We start from the raw sequence: 13,805 nt of genomic DNA on the forward strand, positions 1-13,805 counted from the left end.
CTCTGGGGAGTGACCTGCACCGAGCCACCAACGTAGTCACGATAAAAATGCAATTTCCCAGCAGCTTTGGCAGCGGAGCGCTGCCGGGCCCGTGTGTCAACAGACCCGTATGTTTGTGCCATGGCACTGTGTGGGACTTTGAAAACACAAACACTTTCAGGAGGTTACTCACACAGCACCTACCTGGCACTCAAAGGGTAGGAGAGCCAGCAGGCACAGCACCCAGCTCAAACCCAAAGCAACCTCTCCAAAGGGGAAAAAACCCCCACAACAAACCAACTTCAGGTCATTGCCCCTTTTTTGTTGCAAGGTTACAATGGTAGAGCAAAATTCATGAATGCTGCCGCTTGCTCACTTGGCCAAGGAGGAGTGAAATAATAATTTCTGACAAGTCCTAAAATATATTTTCTACCAAATTCTTTGTTTCGGTAGAAGAGGGCAACACAAGCCTCAGTATCAGGCAACAAGACTTTCACTACTGCTTTGAGGCCAGTGCCCTGACTTATGCTGGCAAAGGGGCAAATCCTGCACTTTGTCCCACCATTAAGAAGTTACATGTCAAACACAGCCTGAAAACTGGGACCAAAACATCTGGAAGGTCTTTTTGTGCAATGAGTTTGGGAGTCTCGGTTGGATTCCCAGGAGAAGCGCCAAGACTGACAGCACAAGGCAGCTCGCTCCTGCTTGCACCATCAAGGGGGTACAATGCAGCTTTCAGCACTTGACATGGGCGTCTCAGTACCTTCTATCCTATTTAATTACTTTAATGAACCTTAGGACTAATAAATACTATCCTCTGTATATCTGCCATTTAAGTGACAAGGGCACTGCTTTAATGAGGCTGCCCCAAGAATGATGTGCCTCACTAGGCTCTCCCAGCTGATGACTGTTTTAAATGCACTACAGAAAGAAACCAATATGCTGAAAAAATGAAGCGATTTTTACAAGACACCAGAATCAGCAAATCCCAATTAAGCCAAAAATCAGCAGCAGAGTACACAGAGTAACATGGAAACGGCTTCCACCCTCAGTATGCTCTCACACAAAGCCGTTTGTGTTGGACCCAAGCTTTATTTACTCAGCTCATAACAAAAAAAAACCTATTAGCAGAAGGTTAAGGTAACTAGAGCAATTGCTGTAAAATAATGGAGCCCATAGCAGTTACGACTCTGTGCATATATACATTTAATTGAATAAATACATCCAGTCAGCTACCGCCTTTCACAGCTAAATCTTCCTGCCTGCAGTGGGGAAGGTTATTCCCATTAATTGATTATTGTTACTGCTCTAATACGCCCTACACCCTTAGTTATGTTTCCACTTAATTTTCCAGGATGTTACCACTAGCGCTGCAAAAGGGGACACGTGTAACCAAGGCAGCCCCGCTGACACGAAGCAAATGAAAACACAGGTCTCTCCCCAAAGGGGAATAATTATAAAAGGCTGCAGGTTATCAATGGATCAGTGGGTTAAGGCCAACATAGTTAATACCGGTATATCCGCATGAAGCCATGCGATTTAATCTGATCACAGTTAGTCCATGGGGAAGACAACCCAGTGAATCTGATGCAAAGACACCTTTCAGTAATGAACAGTGCCTCACAGCACTCAGTTTAGTGTTAATACCGTGTCTTTCTCAAGCCCTTGGAGACTGTGGCAGAAAGGCTCGGCTCTCCAAATCACCCGTAGGAGGATGCATTTACTGAACAAAACCATTACAAAATTCCGTCAAGTCTTTAGGCTAAAAATATTCCATACCTATAAAACTGCACATACCAGCAAGGGGAAAAGCAATTCTCTTGGAACAAGCGCTCACGCTTCACAAGTGCATGTACCCACATGGAGGGGGACAAACTCACCAAGCGGGTGGTGGGTACTGAGCAGGCACAAAGAGGAAATACAGCAGATAGGAGAGTCACTGAGGATACATTATAAAAGATCTGGTAGAAGCAGGCTTTGAAAGGAAAAGGGTTAAGGAAAGCACAAGGCTGGCAGTGGGTGAGCTCAGAGCAGCAAGAAGGGCTAATGTGAATAAAGTACCCATGCTGTCTGCAGACCACAAATGAGAATACAAGGAAGGAGTACAGCCAAGTGGGAAAGGCTGTGAGGAGTCAAAGGGATTAGCAGCCAGGATGGCTAGAGCTGTACAGACTTCTCAAGCGGGTCCTAAAGATCTTCCAATCAATATGCATTGATCGAGGGCTTCAAGAGGCGGGCAGTATGAGCTGCGTGCTATTAACAAACAATTATTCCACTTGCTGAGGTTTAGAAATGTAGGTTCAAACAAAACTTCAAGAAAGTTGAGAAATTTGGAAAGGGTAAGACTGAGCAAAATGAATTCATCCTCCGTGCAAGAGACCTTTCAGCAGTTAGGGACAAAACTAACAAGCTATGTAAAGAAGGGAACAGGTTTCCAGCCAGACAGCCAAACACCTGCAAAATTTGCTCTTTCAGCTTCGAAATGGTCACATTTCTCAGAATTATGTGCTGCATTCCCCAGGAAACAGAATTCTGAAAGGTTAAAAAAAAAAAAGAGAGACATTTGCTATTATGGTGCTGTCACCAACTGCCCATTCTGCAGTTCTTGATATAAAATACGTTACATACAAAAGCACTGGTTAGGCAATGGGGGTACATCCTGCAGAGGGTTGAGGTTTTCAACTCTCTGATTTCTAGGGCTTTTTCTTTAATGGCACTGAGCACATGTTCAATTTTGTTTATAAAAACCAGAAACCTATTTCCTTTTTATTTTAATTTTTTTTTAGTATTTATTACACATATTAGGGTACATCAATACAAGATACACAGTGGTTAGATGGCTTCAACTTTCACAGAACTGCTTAGCTTGCCAACACAATCTTCCTGAGAGAAATCCAAGTACTACTTCTTTGTATCACCACATACAAAACGTTGACTCAAACTGATAATTTCAGCATCTTATGCTGATAACTTGCTATTAACTTGCCACTACAGATACTAACTCTCAGATTTAATTCTTGTCAGTCGAAAAAATGCCTCTGCTTCTCCAAAACACAATGGCTGCTGTCATTTTGACTGATGTAAGCTACCATAAGTGATTTTTCAAATGGACAAATTTATCCCTGGAGATAGCAAGATTCCAACTAGGGCACGTTTGTCTTTCACTGCAGCAAATCTTCAGCTGGTGCTTAAAGCAAGCAAGAAAGTACCAGAAGCAAGAGTGAGCATTTCTCTGTGACTGTCATCACAAAATAAAAAGTGCTTCCATGCATTCGATGCAAAATAACTCAACACTGCTGCAAAGGTCAAGGTCAGCAGTAACAACACAGGGTCCCAACCCCTGGCTGGGTTAGTACCACCTGGGCAGATGCTGACAGAAAACACCATTGAGCTCTCCTCCTACACCAAGGGTAAAGCTGGACCAACCATACGATAAACCAAAATGTGCACAGACAAGTCCCAGCAAAAGCCTGGGACATGAGGCAGAAGAAAGCAGCTAAACAGACACAGCCAGCAGCAATGAGTTTTCTATTCTTCCATTCCTCCACCCTGCCACAAAGCAGGTCAAGAAGAGCTCTAGGTCCCTGAGCATACTATGCTCAGGCACACTCTTGCACCACTCATCACTCCTCATCACTTGCTCCTTGACATAAGACTTGCCCCTTCTGGGTCAAGCAGTTTTTGCAAGTCTGAAAGGCCCAGATTGTGGGGGATATGTGTCCATGAAGTTGAACACTGAGATAGCTTCAGCAAACTTAAAGAGAATCTCCGATACATTAAAGATCGGCACAGCAATTCTTCTGAATGAGCCACACGATCTGGCAGTGCTCCCTCCGACATCAATATAAACTTCCCCTATCAACAGGAGACAATAACAGCAACTTCCTCGATATAATGCAGCCCTTAATTGTCCCAGATCACATACTGGCTTCCAGAGGCTATTCCTCCTGCTCTACAGGTAACCATGTCCTATACAATATGCAACAACTTTTATCAGCAGATGTTAAATGCTGCAGCAAGCCCAGAAGGCACGTATGCAAACTCCTAATAACATTAATCTACCACATCACTGCTCTAACTGAACACGCACATCACTGCTGAGAGCAATGTGGGTAGTGACCAGAAAACACTTGCAAACTCTTGCTCATCTGAGAAGCAGCAAATCCATGCAATCCCTGTCAGATCAAGTTTTTTACCCCTGTAAACGCCTCTGATCCCCCTCCTAATGACAAAGTCTTCATTGATTTCAGCAGAACTCAGCAAGATCTAGCAGAAAATGAACTAAAGAGGGAAATGTCAAGTGAGTCATTAGCAAGTAGAGAAAGGAACTGTGTAGTAAGTAGTCTTCAACATACTCTTCCTCCTTTAAACGATGCCACAAATCAAGGGAATCCTTTGACATTAATGAAGCTGCAGCAATAACGAGCTCTGCACTGTCTGCAGGAGTGAGGAATTCATCCACTCAGAGGGGTTACTTATGCCAAATGCCAGTAAATACACAGGTAAATTTAACCTGCTTGTTTGGAAACCTCTAGATGGGACTTCTGATCTTAAATACAAAAGCAGACCCAAACAGAGAGGAGCAAGCAAACCAGCATCGAAAGTGAACATTTTTCCCAACTTTAAACAGCTAAGAAAAATTCCTTTTTTTTTTTTTCAATCTTTTGGGCCGTTATTGCCAACACCGTGACCTCTGAGCTGAGCAGGTGCCCAGATGCTGAAATGGAAAGAAAACATATTTCCTGTCATTAGGAGGAGGAGGCATGGTCCCACCATCTTTCTAACTCTGCTACAGCACGATTGTGTTCTCTTCTTACCATCCTTCGGTGTGTGCTTCACATGTGTCTTTTTGATTTGATCTGCCCTCGGTTACCACACCACAGCCCTTCTTCCTTGGGCCGGTTACTGCAGCAACCAAGTTTGGGTTTGGTAGCCACATATTGCAGGCATCAAAAAATATGCTATTAGCTCAAGAAACATGAAATTACATGTCGGCAGCCCGTGCCACGGAGTTATCTTCCTGTAATATCTCACCCCTGTCTCTCTAATTTCAAAACTCTATGAATCCCCACCTTCTCGGCAGAGCACAGGCCTGAGTAACCTCTGCCTTCAGAGGATGCACAACAGAGGTGCACTTCCCACCATCTCCCGTGTGCCTGACACCACAGCAAGCCTGGTTTGATGGACTTCATGGCCAGAAATATATTATATTCCACAGATGCTATTACTTGCGCTAGTGGTTAAAGCCAAAGTTTCACTCTGAATTCCATATGGTATCACATCCGCATTCTTCTGCACACATGTATTAGTACTAATAACAAGAAAAAGGAGGTTGAGGGGTGTTCTTGGTTTTGTTTTAAAAAAGAGGAGTCTTCCTGTATTGTCATTTCACTGAAAGAAGACTGTATTAGATGCCAAGTTATTCCACTGAACTCTCATACGACTCAGAAAGAAGGAAGAAAACCTCTCTGTGCACAGAGTTATTTCTAGCTAATTCACTGCCTTGGGACACAAGAGGGTTTTGATTGCGGCAGGTGAACAATTACTAGTACTTAGCTGTCAGGTGAGAAACTGCTTCTTCCCCCCCAGCTACATTATAGCTCAAATACAGCATATATGTGCTCAACGACAGCGATACTCAAGACAGCTTAGACTGGTCCATCTGATCATTTCTCAGCTCAGCCAGCTACGACAAAGTTCGGCCAGACTATCACCACTGTTATTAATTAGCTTCTATCCTGAGAGAACGACCTATGCCAGATTTGTTCCTAATTTAAACTGAGGGAACTCACCCAAAACCATTTTATCCGGTCGCACGCACTGTAGCCCCTACCGAGTGAGCGTGCTATTATGAGAAAGCAAACTGGTATAAATATAGCGCAGTGACAGTATACAAGCTGCAGTTATTTCCTCCATGAAACAGAAGAATGAAGTGGGTAAGCTGCTCAGCCAGCTTTCTGCTAAGGCCACTGAAAATTGCATTGATGACATCAACAAAAATAATCAGTCAAAGACAAATCTGAGCAAGTAACTCTACAATGACGTTTTAAACTGAGGAATTTGACCTCCTCTCAAGTATTCACGAGCATGAGAAGACACATACATTTCCACCAGCTTCTTCCCCATTTATATTCATTCACAGAATAGATTTTTTCCAGTAATTTTTTCCTGTTAGCTTTTATTTTTTACTAGCCAAATTGACTGCAGGTTGATGTAGGAATTAATCATCCTATATCTGAAAATCCACTTGCAGAGGTTTTTTTAAACTCTACATGTAGAAAAGAACATGATGAGAAGTCTATGTCTGAAGGAAAAATAATGAAGCAGCATATAGTAAGCAGAAATGATTTTCTGGCAGTATTTTCCCAGCTACAGTTGAACTGCCAACTTTAAAGAAGTTATTTTAGCATACGAGATGAATGTGTCTCAGGAACAAAAATAATCATTCTTCCTAATCCTCCTCTCATGCACCCTCCTCAATCCTTTTCTCAGACATGAAGCATTGCTTAAAAAAATGCCCAAGAAACAGGCTGGAAGAAGTTGCTGCTTCTCTACACACTTATTTGTAATAGATAATCTTAGAATCACTCTTAATTCCAGCTCATCATTTATGGTGTTGGCAAAGTTGCTCCAGTGAATTTAGTTTCATTATTCACCTTCGGGTTGTACAGTATCTTGTATTTTATATAGCACTCTGCTTTATCCAGTGGATCCCTCAGAAGCACTTACAGAACCAAATGAAAGTGAATAATGACCCAAGGACAAAGGTAAACGCTGAAATACTATGGTTTTTATGCCATGTTACAGGAAAACACAGACACACTTCAATTACACAGAAGAATCTCTTCACTTAAGTAGCAATACATCCAGAAATGCCACAGCCTGCTATATAGTTAGTCTTTCCAAGAGGCCTCTGCACTGTCCCAGGGCACCGAAAACACCATTTGGAAAGCCAGCGGGACTGTTTAGCTTTGCTGCCTATGGTCAGACCCCTAGCTGTGTTCAGTTATGCTTGGGAACACAATAAAAGCATCGTTGGAAAAAAAAATACAAAACACCCCATAAAACCAAATAGTGATGGGATCATCCATTCAGCTGAAAGTCACGTGAAGACAGGGATGATGGGACAAGCACAGAGTTTTTGTTTCTAGAAACTCTACTGACAAGTGCAGAAGGATCACATTAATGGCAGCACACACTTCATTAATTTATTGCATTGGAGTCATTTATCTAATGACAAGTCCTGCAGAAAGAAGAATGAGCCAAACTGTAAGTTTTTTCAGAGAACAACTTCACCCACGACATCCCCTTTAAATCTGCTGGAGAGGGGGCTACTGCTGAAACCATGAGGGCTTTACCCCAATAACAGAGATGTTTCATTGCGTAACTGAAGCCAAACTTCAAATCCTAGCCAACTGGAAGAGTTTTGCAACACGATCACCAGAATTACAAGTTTTACTTCAGGCTCACCGTATCTCAAAACACACCTCACCAGCTTCCACGTCCCATTCCATTACAGAGATCACATTATCTGGGGTCCTGCCACAGCATGCTGGGTCACAGCACCTACCCCATAACAGGCACTTTGCTAAAATGTGATGGTGGCAGTGACAGGACACATCACCTCTCAGTCTCCTTAATACTGCAGCGATCACTCAGACACAGACAAATGCTTTGGAACAGGAAGGGGACTAGGGAAAAACAAACAACAAAAAAAAGATTATCACATATGCAACTTGGAAATTCTTCAGCTAAAACTCCACCATAAGCCACCAAAATCAGAATTTAAAGCAATCTGGGAAAAATAATGGAAGTGAGCATCTTCCTAATCATCCAGTAACAATCACATGGCTGCCAGCCTTTACCATTGCTACAATATAAGCAAATATCACTGTGTTTCCTTCCTGTTTGCAAGTGCTTGGTGTAGAGACCCATGCCAAGTTACCTTCACAAGCATAGAAGCACATGGAGAAGAGGCCTCAAAAGGCTTCCCTTCCACGGGCATCAAACAGAAAACAAGAGCAGGATGCCAACTCGCAAGAAGAGCCTTCAGTATGAAGTTGAGAGCACCTTACCTATGTACAGGGAGGAATCTTTTCGCCTCACGTGGTCATCAATGTAGGAAACTCCCAGGGGCTGGACAGGGGTAGCACCAATGCCCAGGAGGACCTGCGCTCCAATGAGCAGCAAGTACATCATGTTGGTAGCAGTCCTATTCCTGCAGATAAGGTCCGGGTCTGGTCCCTCATCACTGGTGGACCCGTTGGCAGCGCACACATCCCTCCCTTCAGCCCCCCAGCGTATTTCTCCCGATTCATATTCATACTGGTGGGTCAGAAATTCAGGCAACGCGGAAAGGAGGGCACCCAAGGCCATGACTATGCCTCCGCATCCTATCAAGCGCGGCCGGTGTCCTCGGGCTCCAAAGTAGCTCACGAAGAGGATGAGGGCCAAGTTGCCAATCTCAAAGCTGCTGGCAATGACGCCCACATCCGCACTCTGAAGGTTGAATCGCCGCTCCAAGGTGGTTAAAACACTCACCTACAACAGAGAAATTCAGAGAAAATTACTGAAAGGGAATACAACCTGCCTTCTGTCTTCCCCATATGTCCTGCTAAAGCAGAAGTTTCCTTGACTTTCTGTTGGAGCCAAAACCATAACACATCAAGGACATCCAGGTCAGAGGATAGTAGCAGTTGACCTCCAAGCATGATCCGACTATTCAAATACAACCACATCGGAAGGTCCTAATACCAAGTGAGATTTCACAGCCTACCACCTGTCTGAGCACATGTTCATTTCCAAATTCCTGCGTACATCACTATGTATTTTGGGTGCCTGCAGAGACCCATGACTCCATGATTAATTAGCCTCTCTTTGGGCTCCCTTTCTATCTGAATATGCAGCCTTCGCATTGCAAACACTGTCCCACAGATCCAAGGCACAAACCACACCAAGCCTCACGTTGTGCTGGGCACTCAGTCTTTCTTTTGGAATGAATCGCCGTTGGCAAGCAGTAGAAGACCTTGCAGACACTTGGCTTGCACACCAGCACAAGGCCATCAAGTCAGTCAGAGACAGTGATGCACAAATAGGCAATCTGGTGAGTATAGAAAGCTTCGGTTAAAGTATAGAAATAAAATGCTGATCAAAGGGTTTAAACTGTTTGTGGATTAGTTAATGACTGGGATTGTCACTTACAGAATATTTTTGAGAAGACGGGCCAATTAAGGTTTACAAAGATGTAAATCCACCATGAAGAAGGAAAGATTTGGCAAACAGTGGTTATTTAACACGAAGAAGAGCAAAGCCCATGAATAGTCTTCAAATATTTAACATTGCTGTGGAAAGAAACGACCTGTTCTTTGTATTCAAAATGGGCAGGACAAGAAGTGACAGGCTTAAACTGCAGCTGAGATGTTTCACATTAAATACAAGGTGGAGAGAAACTAGACTTTTACTGTTAAGGATTGTGAAGCAGTAAAATATGCAACCTGGAGAGGCTGCAGAGGTCTTTGGAAGAACATAGACCAGCATCTGTCATGAAAGACACAGGTATGACTGACCTTACCATAGGGCAGGAAAAGGAACTAAATCATCTCGAGAGCTCTTCCATCTTGATTACATGGTACAATGAAACACAATGTGGATTTTCTGCACCAGTCAGCACTGATCAGAGCATGAGGATGAAGCATTAGACACCTCACTTTTATCCCTGGTCAAGGGAGAAAATTCGGTGCATTCTTATGTCTATAGCAGTGTCCTCCTTACACAGAAAAAAAAAAAAACAACAAAAGAAATCTTGAACATGTTACAGGAATTCCTAAACCTTTTACCTTGGGTAAAAGATTACTTCGTTTTCCAGATTGCAAAAGATGAAGATATTTAAGGTTGTCCTAAAACAGGCAGGTTTCTCTATTCAAAAAAACCCAAAAAAGTGATAAAGAGCAGAAGGTAGCCCCTGGATAGAATAAAAATAGCCTCCCACTGGAGGCACTGAAAATCTTTGCTGATAAACCTCACGAAGCAGGAGCCAGTCTGACCGACTTTAAAGTATTCTGACAGCAGCTCTTCTCCGGGGGCAGTTAGGCTCTGCTAGGGTACGCCAGGGCACAGTTGAACAAAGACAGCCCCATCAGCAACAAAATGGAAAAAAGGAAACAACCCACTTCTGCTGCTTTGCATAAGCAAAAGCTCCCAAACCTGACCCTGCTAAGTATGTCAATCAGATCTTCAAAACTGGACTGTTTTAATGATTTCTGAAAATTCAGATTTCATTTCATACGGATAATCATAATTTTATACTATCACTGTAATCCTCCCCCACTAAAGAGCCAAGAACTAAGCAATGCAAAAAAAAAACCCCAAACCACTCATCCCTCAAAATCAAACCCTATGGCCAAAGCCAATACATGAGTGTTGGAGAGGAGGTTGCCACTCCACCTGAGACGCCAGGTGCAGGTACCTGTTGGGATGGAACAGCTCTGTGAGTCGCCAGGAGAAGCAAAGTCCTCTTGTGTGAGGGCACAGCATGGCCTGTCCCTGCTCCAGTGACCTCGGCCACACTGCTCAGTGAGCAGGGCTTGAGCATATGTCTAACACCAACATCACTGTTCCCAACCCTCCATGGGAGCCAGGACGGCAGAGATGAGCACATGGGGACCAACACATCTAGAAAAGACCACACTGGTATTTTCAAAGCAAGGCACACCAAGATGGAAGGATATGGACAGCTTCTCATCGCCCCAGGCAGCCTCACCAGGCACTCACGGGGCTGGTTTTATTGCAAGGTGGGATCTAATGGGGCTGGTGAAGGATTTCAACACCAACAAACTCTCTGCAAAGCAAAGTCCCTGCTATGAGAGCCCTCCTTCATGCTACCACCTCCAGCAAATCCTCAGAGAAACGCAGCTATAGTTGAGGCACCATGAACGCCAATTTAAGCAGAATGGGAAATCTCTGCAAGATGAATATATAACTCTGAGCATGCAAAATCATTTCTATGGTGCTTGTTTCTGAGCTGTACCTAGATAGAAAACTCATAATTGCTCATTACAGCTGTGTAAACTGAGGCATAGAGAGCCAAATATTAATGGGAAAAGTACAGTAAACAATTAATTTGTGATGGAATAATTTAGGCTGGAAGATTGAAAGCCAGAAGTGATTTCCAAAGGCCAATTGGTATTAAGCAGCTTTGGAAGTCTCTCCCACATTTTGACCTGGCTGCCAAATTTTAGGCTTTTACAATATGTATATAAAAGCAGCTAGAAAGCAAGATGGTATTTAGAAGCACTTGAGTGCCACACCTTACAAGGGTCAGATTTTGGACAGATTTCAGATAAAAACTACACCATTTTTAAGTGCAATTCACAGTGATAGGGACAGTAAATTGTTGACAAAACTTGGAACTAAATCCAGAAGTCCCAATTCTCATTTTTCTCTTATTTCAGTGGGACTGCACTGGTGCTTTTCCTTTTAACAAAAGCTAAGCCAGTCACAATAGAGAAACAAAGTCTCACCATCTCCTACTAGGTTCTTGCTTTGCTTTGGTGAAGAGACAAACAAAAGGAGGAGGAGGAGGAGGAGGATGACACAAAGCTCCAACCTTCCTGATAAAAGCTGGCAGGAGTTCTCCTTATTCATCTGGCTGGACCACACTGAGTTTCCCAGCTTGCTCCTTCTGGCTGCAGCACTGTCACCCAGTGGTACCAGCGCCGCCTTTATCAAGAGTGCACGGGGGCGGGGAGGGGAACACAGTGAAAGAACAAAACTATCACATCAGCCCTGAGCATCCAGAGGAAAGCAGCATTCAAGTACAAAGTGCTGTGACCAGCATCAGCAGAGCAGTGTCCGAAACACTGACAGCCATAGGGCAAGAGGGGGAAAAATAAATCCCAAAATAAAAACAGGACTGGAGAATAAACTGTCAACATGCAGACTTTTAACCAGAGAACACCAGGAACACAACTGCATTACATCCAGGATGGCTGCAGCCCAGACAGCCCAAATTTTTGCCTTGACATTGACTGTGACCTTAAATACGCAGGCCGACTACAAAATCAGCATTAGCATAGCAGAGATGTTACCTGCGTTTATTCAAAACAAACGTCTCCCTGTGGCTACAGTCCTTCTCCCACCCTCCTCATGGGGCTTTCTGCCTACAAGGTGTAACCTGACTACTTGCAGTTTGACCACAGGATGCTCCCAGTGCCCTTGTATCTTAGACAAAATGAGCACTGTGCCGCTGCCCATATTTCCTTTCACAAGCCTGCTCCCCAGCAGATAAGCCATCGCCACTCCTAGACATGAACTCTCTTTATTGAGAGTTACATAAGAAGTTGCAAAAGACATGACAGGTCCCTGTAAAATACTGACGTCAGGCAAAAAGGCTGCAAGGATTATAAAGAGCCCCTGCGTGCTGAGACCAGGTTGAGCATTTGAGAGCACAGCCCATGTGGATGTTGGGAAACGGGGAATGGAGTGGTGCAGCAGCTTTGGATGGACAAATTCCTGCTAAAATGCTGCAGGAAACACCGGGAGCCCACGCTCTTAGCTGTGAAGCTGCAATTTCCTGGCTCCTGTAAATGTACACAGCTGTTTTTCCAGGGCTGGAAAGAATAGATTAAGAGGTTATTCAGTTAAAAAAGGGTTATAACCTAGGAGGAAAACAGTTACCAGGAAACTATTACAGTATCCAGTAAAATTCATGCAGACAAGACATATGAGAGACATGCAGTTTGACCCCAAGAAGTCAGCGGTGTGAAAGCACCTACTGGACCCGACAAGTCCTGAGAAGGCATGAGAGGACAGAGGTAGATACAACATTGTAAACGTAGCAAATGCCAGCTCCCATGACGTTGGGAACAGCATTGAAACTACAGGTTCACATGGCTATGTGCCTGTGCAGGCATCTCCCACCCAGTTTTTAGGAGCAGCTCCACTAAGATTTAGCTGTGGGAAGTCAACAGGATCATACTGTGGCTTTACTCCACAAGTTCGTGCTCCTCCAGCCTAAGTCTACACCAGATCAGTCAACTGGGCCACCGTAAACTACATCACGTTGGGCATCTGCACACCTTGCTCACACAGCAAGCAGGCTTGGGATCTGGAAAGATCATGTAACCCGGCCTCCTTCCTTTCTGTAACACACCATGGAACACACAACATCAAGAAGTAATTAAAATTTATACCTTGCTCTATCTCCTCTTCTTCCAGAGCCATAGAAGTCTGCACACATGTGTTTATCTCGGATGATTTTGAAGACTAACCTCAAAAGGGCCTGGGCTAAAAGGGCCTCCTAAATCTGCCCTAAAACACTCTTTAATGATTGAAAAAGGAAAATGATCTCATGTAATGCACACAGTGATAGATGACCTACATCAACAAAAAAGAAAAGCAATCAATCACCACCTTAAAATTTTCCAGCCAAAGCAACTTGTGTTGCAACCCAGGTAACTAAATCCAGGGAAGCTTTCTGCCATACCATTCTGGACTTATTTCAATAATACACACTCACATTCATCATTCCTGTCTGTCCCAAATCTATAGATCTTGGCATTTCTGAACCAAGGTAAATTTGTTCTCCCTATAAGCTGTTTATTTTATATTAACGCTCAGCAAAAATACAATCCACAAACCTGCTCCACACTGTTGCCCCACTTTATCACTGAGGGATGAATTGCAGGCTAGGGGCACCATTATGGAGTCAGAGACACAGTGCATTGAAAACGAATATCATATTGTTCATATCTCCTGTGATCAAGTCATATTCACCCACAGAGTCTACAGATAAGTTCATTGTATTAATAATACAGGGTTATATATAG

General features: G+C 43.6%; 1 protein-coding gene across 1 annotated transcript in view; it reads right to left on the minus strand.

The window, feature by feature from the left end:
- The window catches only part of SLCO3A1 (solute carrier organic anion transporter family, member 3A1), a gene marked incomplete at its 5' end in the record, with an annotated part of 111,012 nt that extends 102,492 nt beyond the window's left edge, over nucleotides 1-8,520 (minus strand). The window contains one exon of the mRNA XM_009876581.1: nucleotides 8,055-8,520. Within this exon, the coding sequence (XP_009874883.1) occupies nucleotides 8,055-8,520 (466 nt within the window). The remainder of the gene's footprint in view (nucleotides 1-8,054) is intronic.
- Nucleotides 8,521-13,805: the final 5,285 nt, after the last annotated feature.

The sequence above is a fragment of the Apaloderma vittatum genome, unplaced genomic scaffold (genome assembly GCF_000703405.1).
Source record: "Apaloderma vittatum isolate BGI_N311 unplaced genomic scaffold, ASM70340v1 scaffold41419, whole genome shotgun sequence".
NCBI lineage: Eukaryota > Metazoa > Chordata > Aves > Trogoniformes > Trogonidae > Apaloderma > Apaloderma vittatum.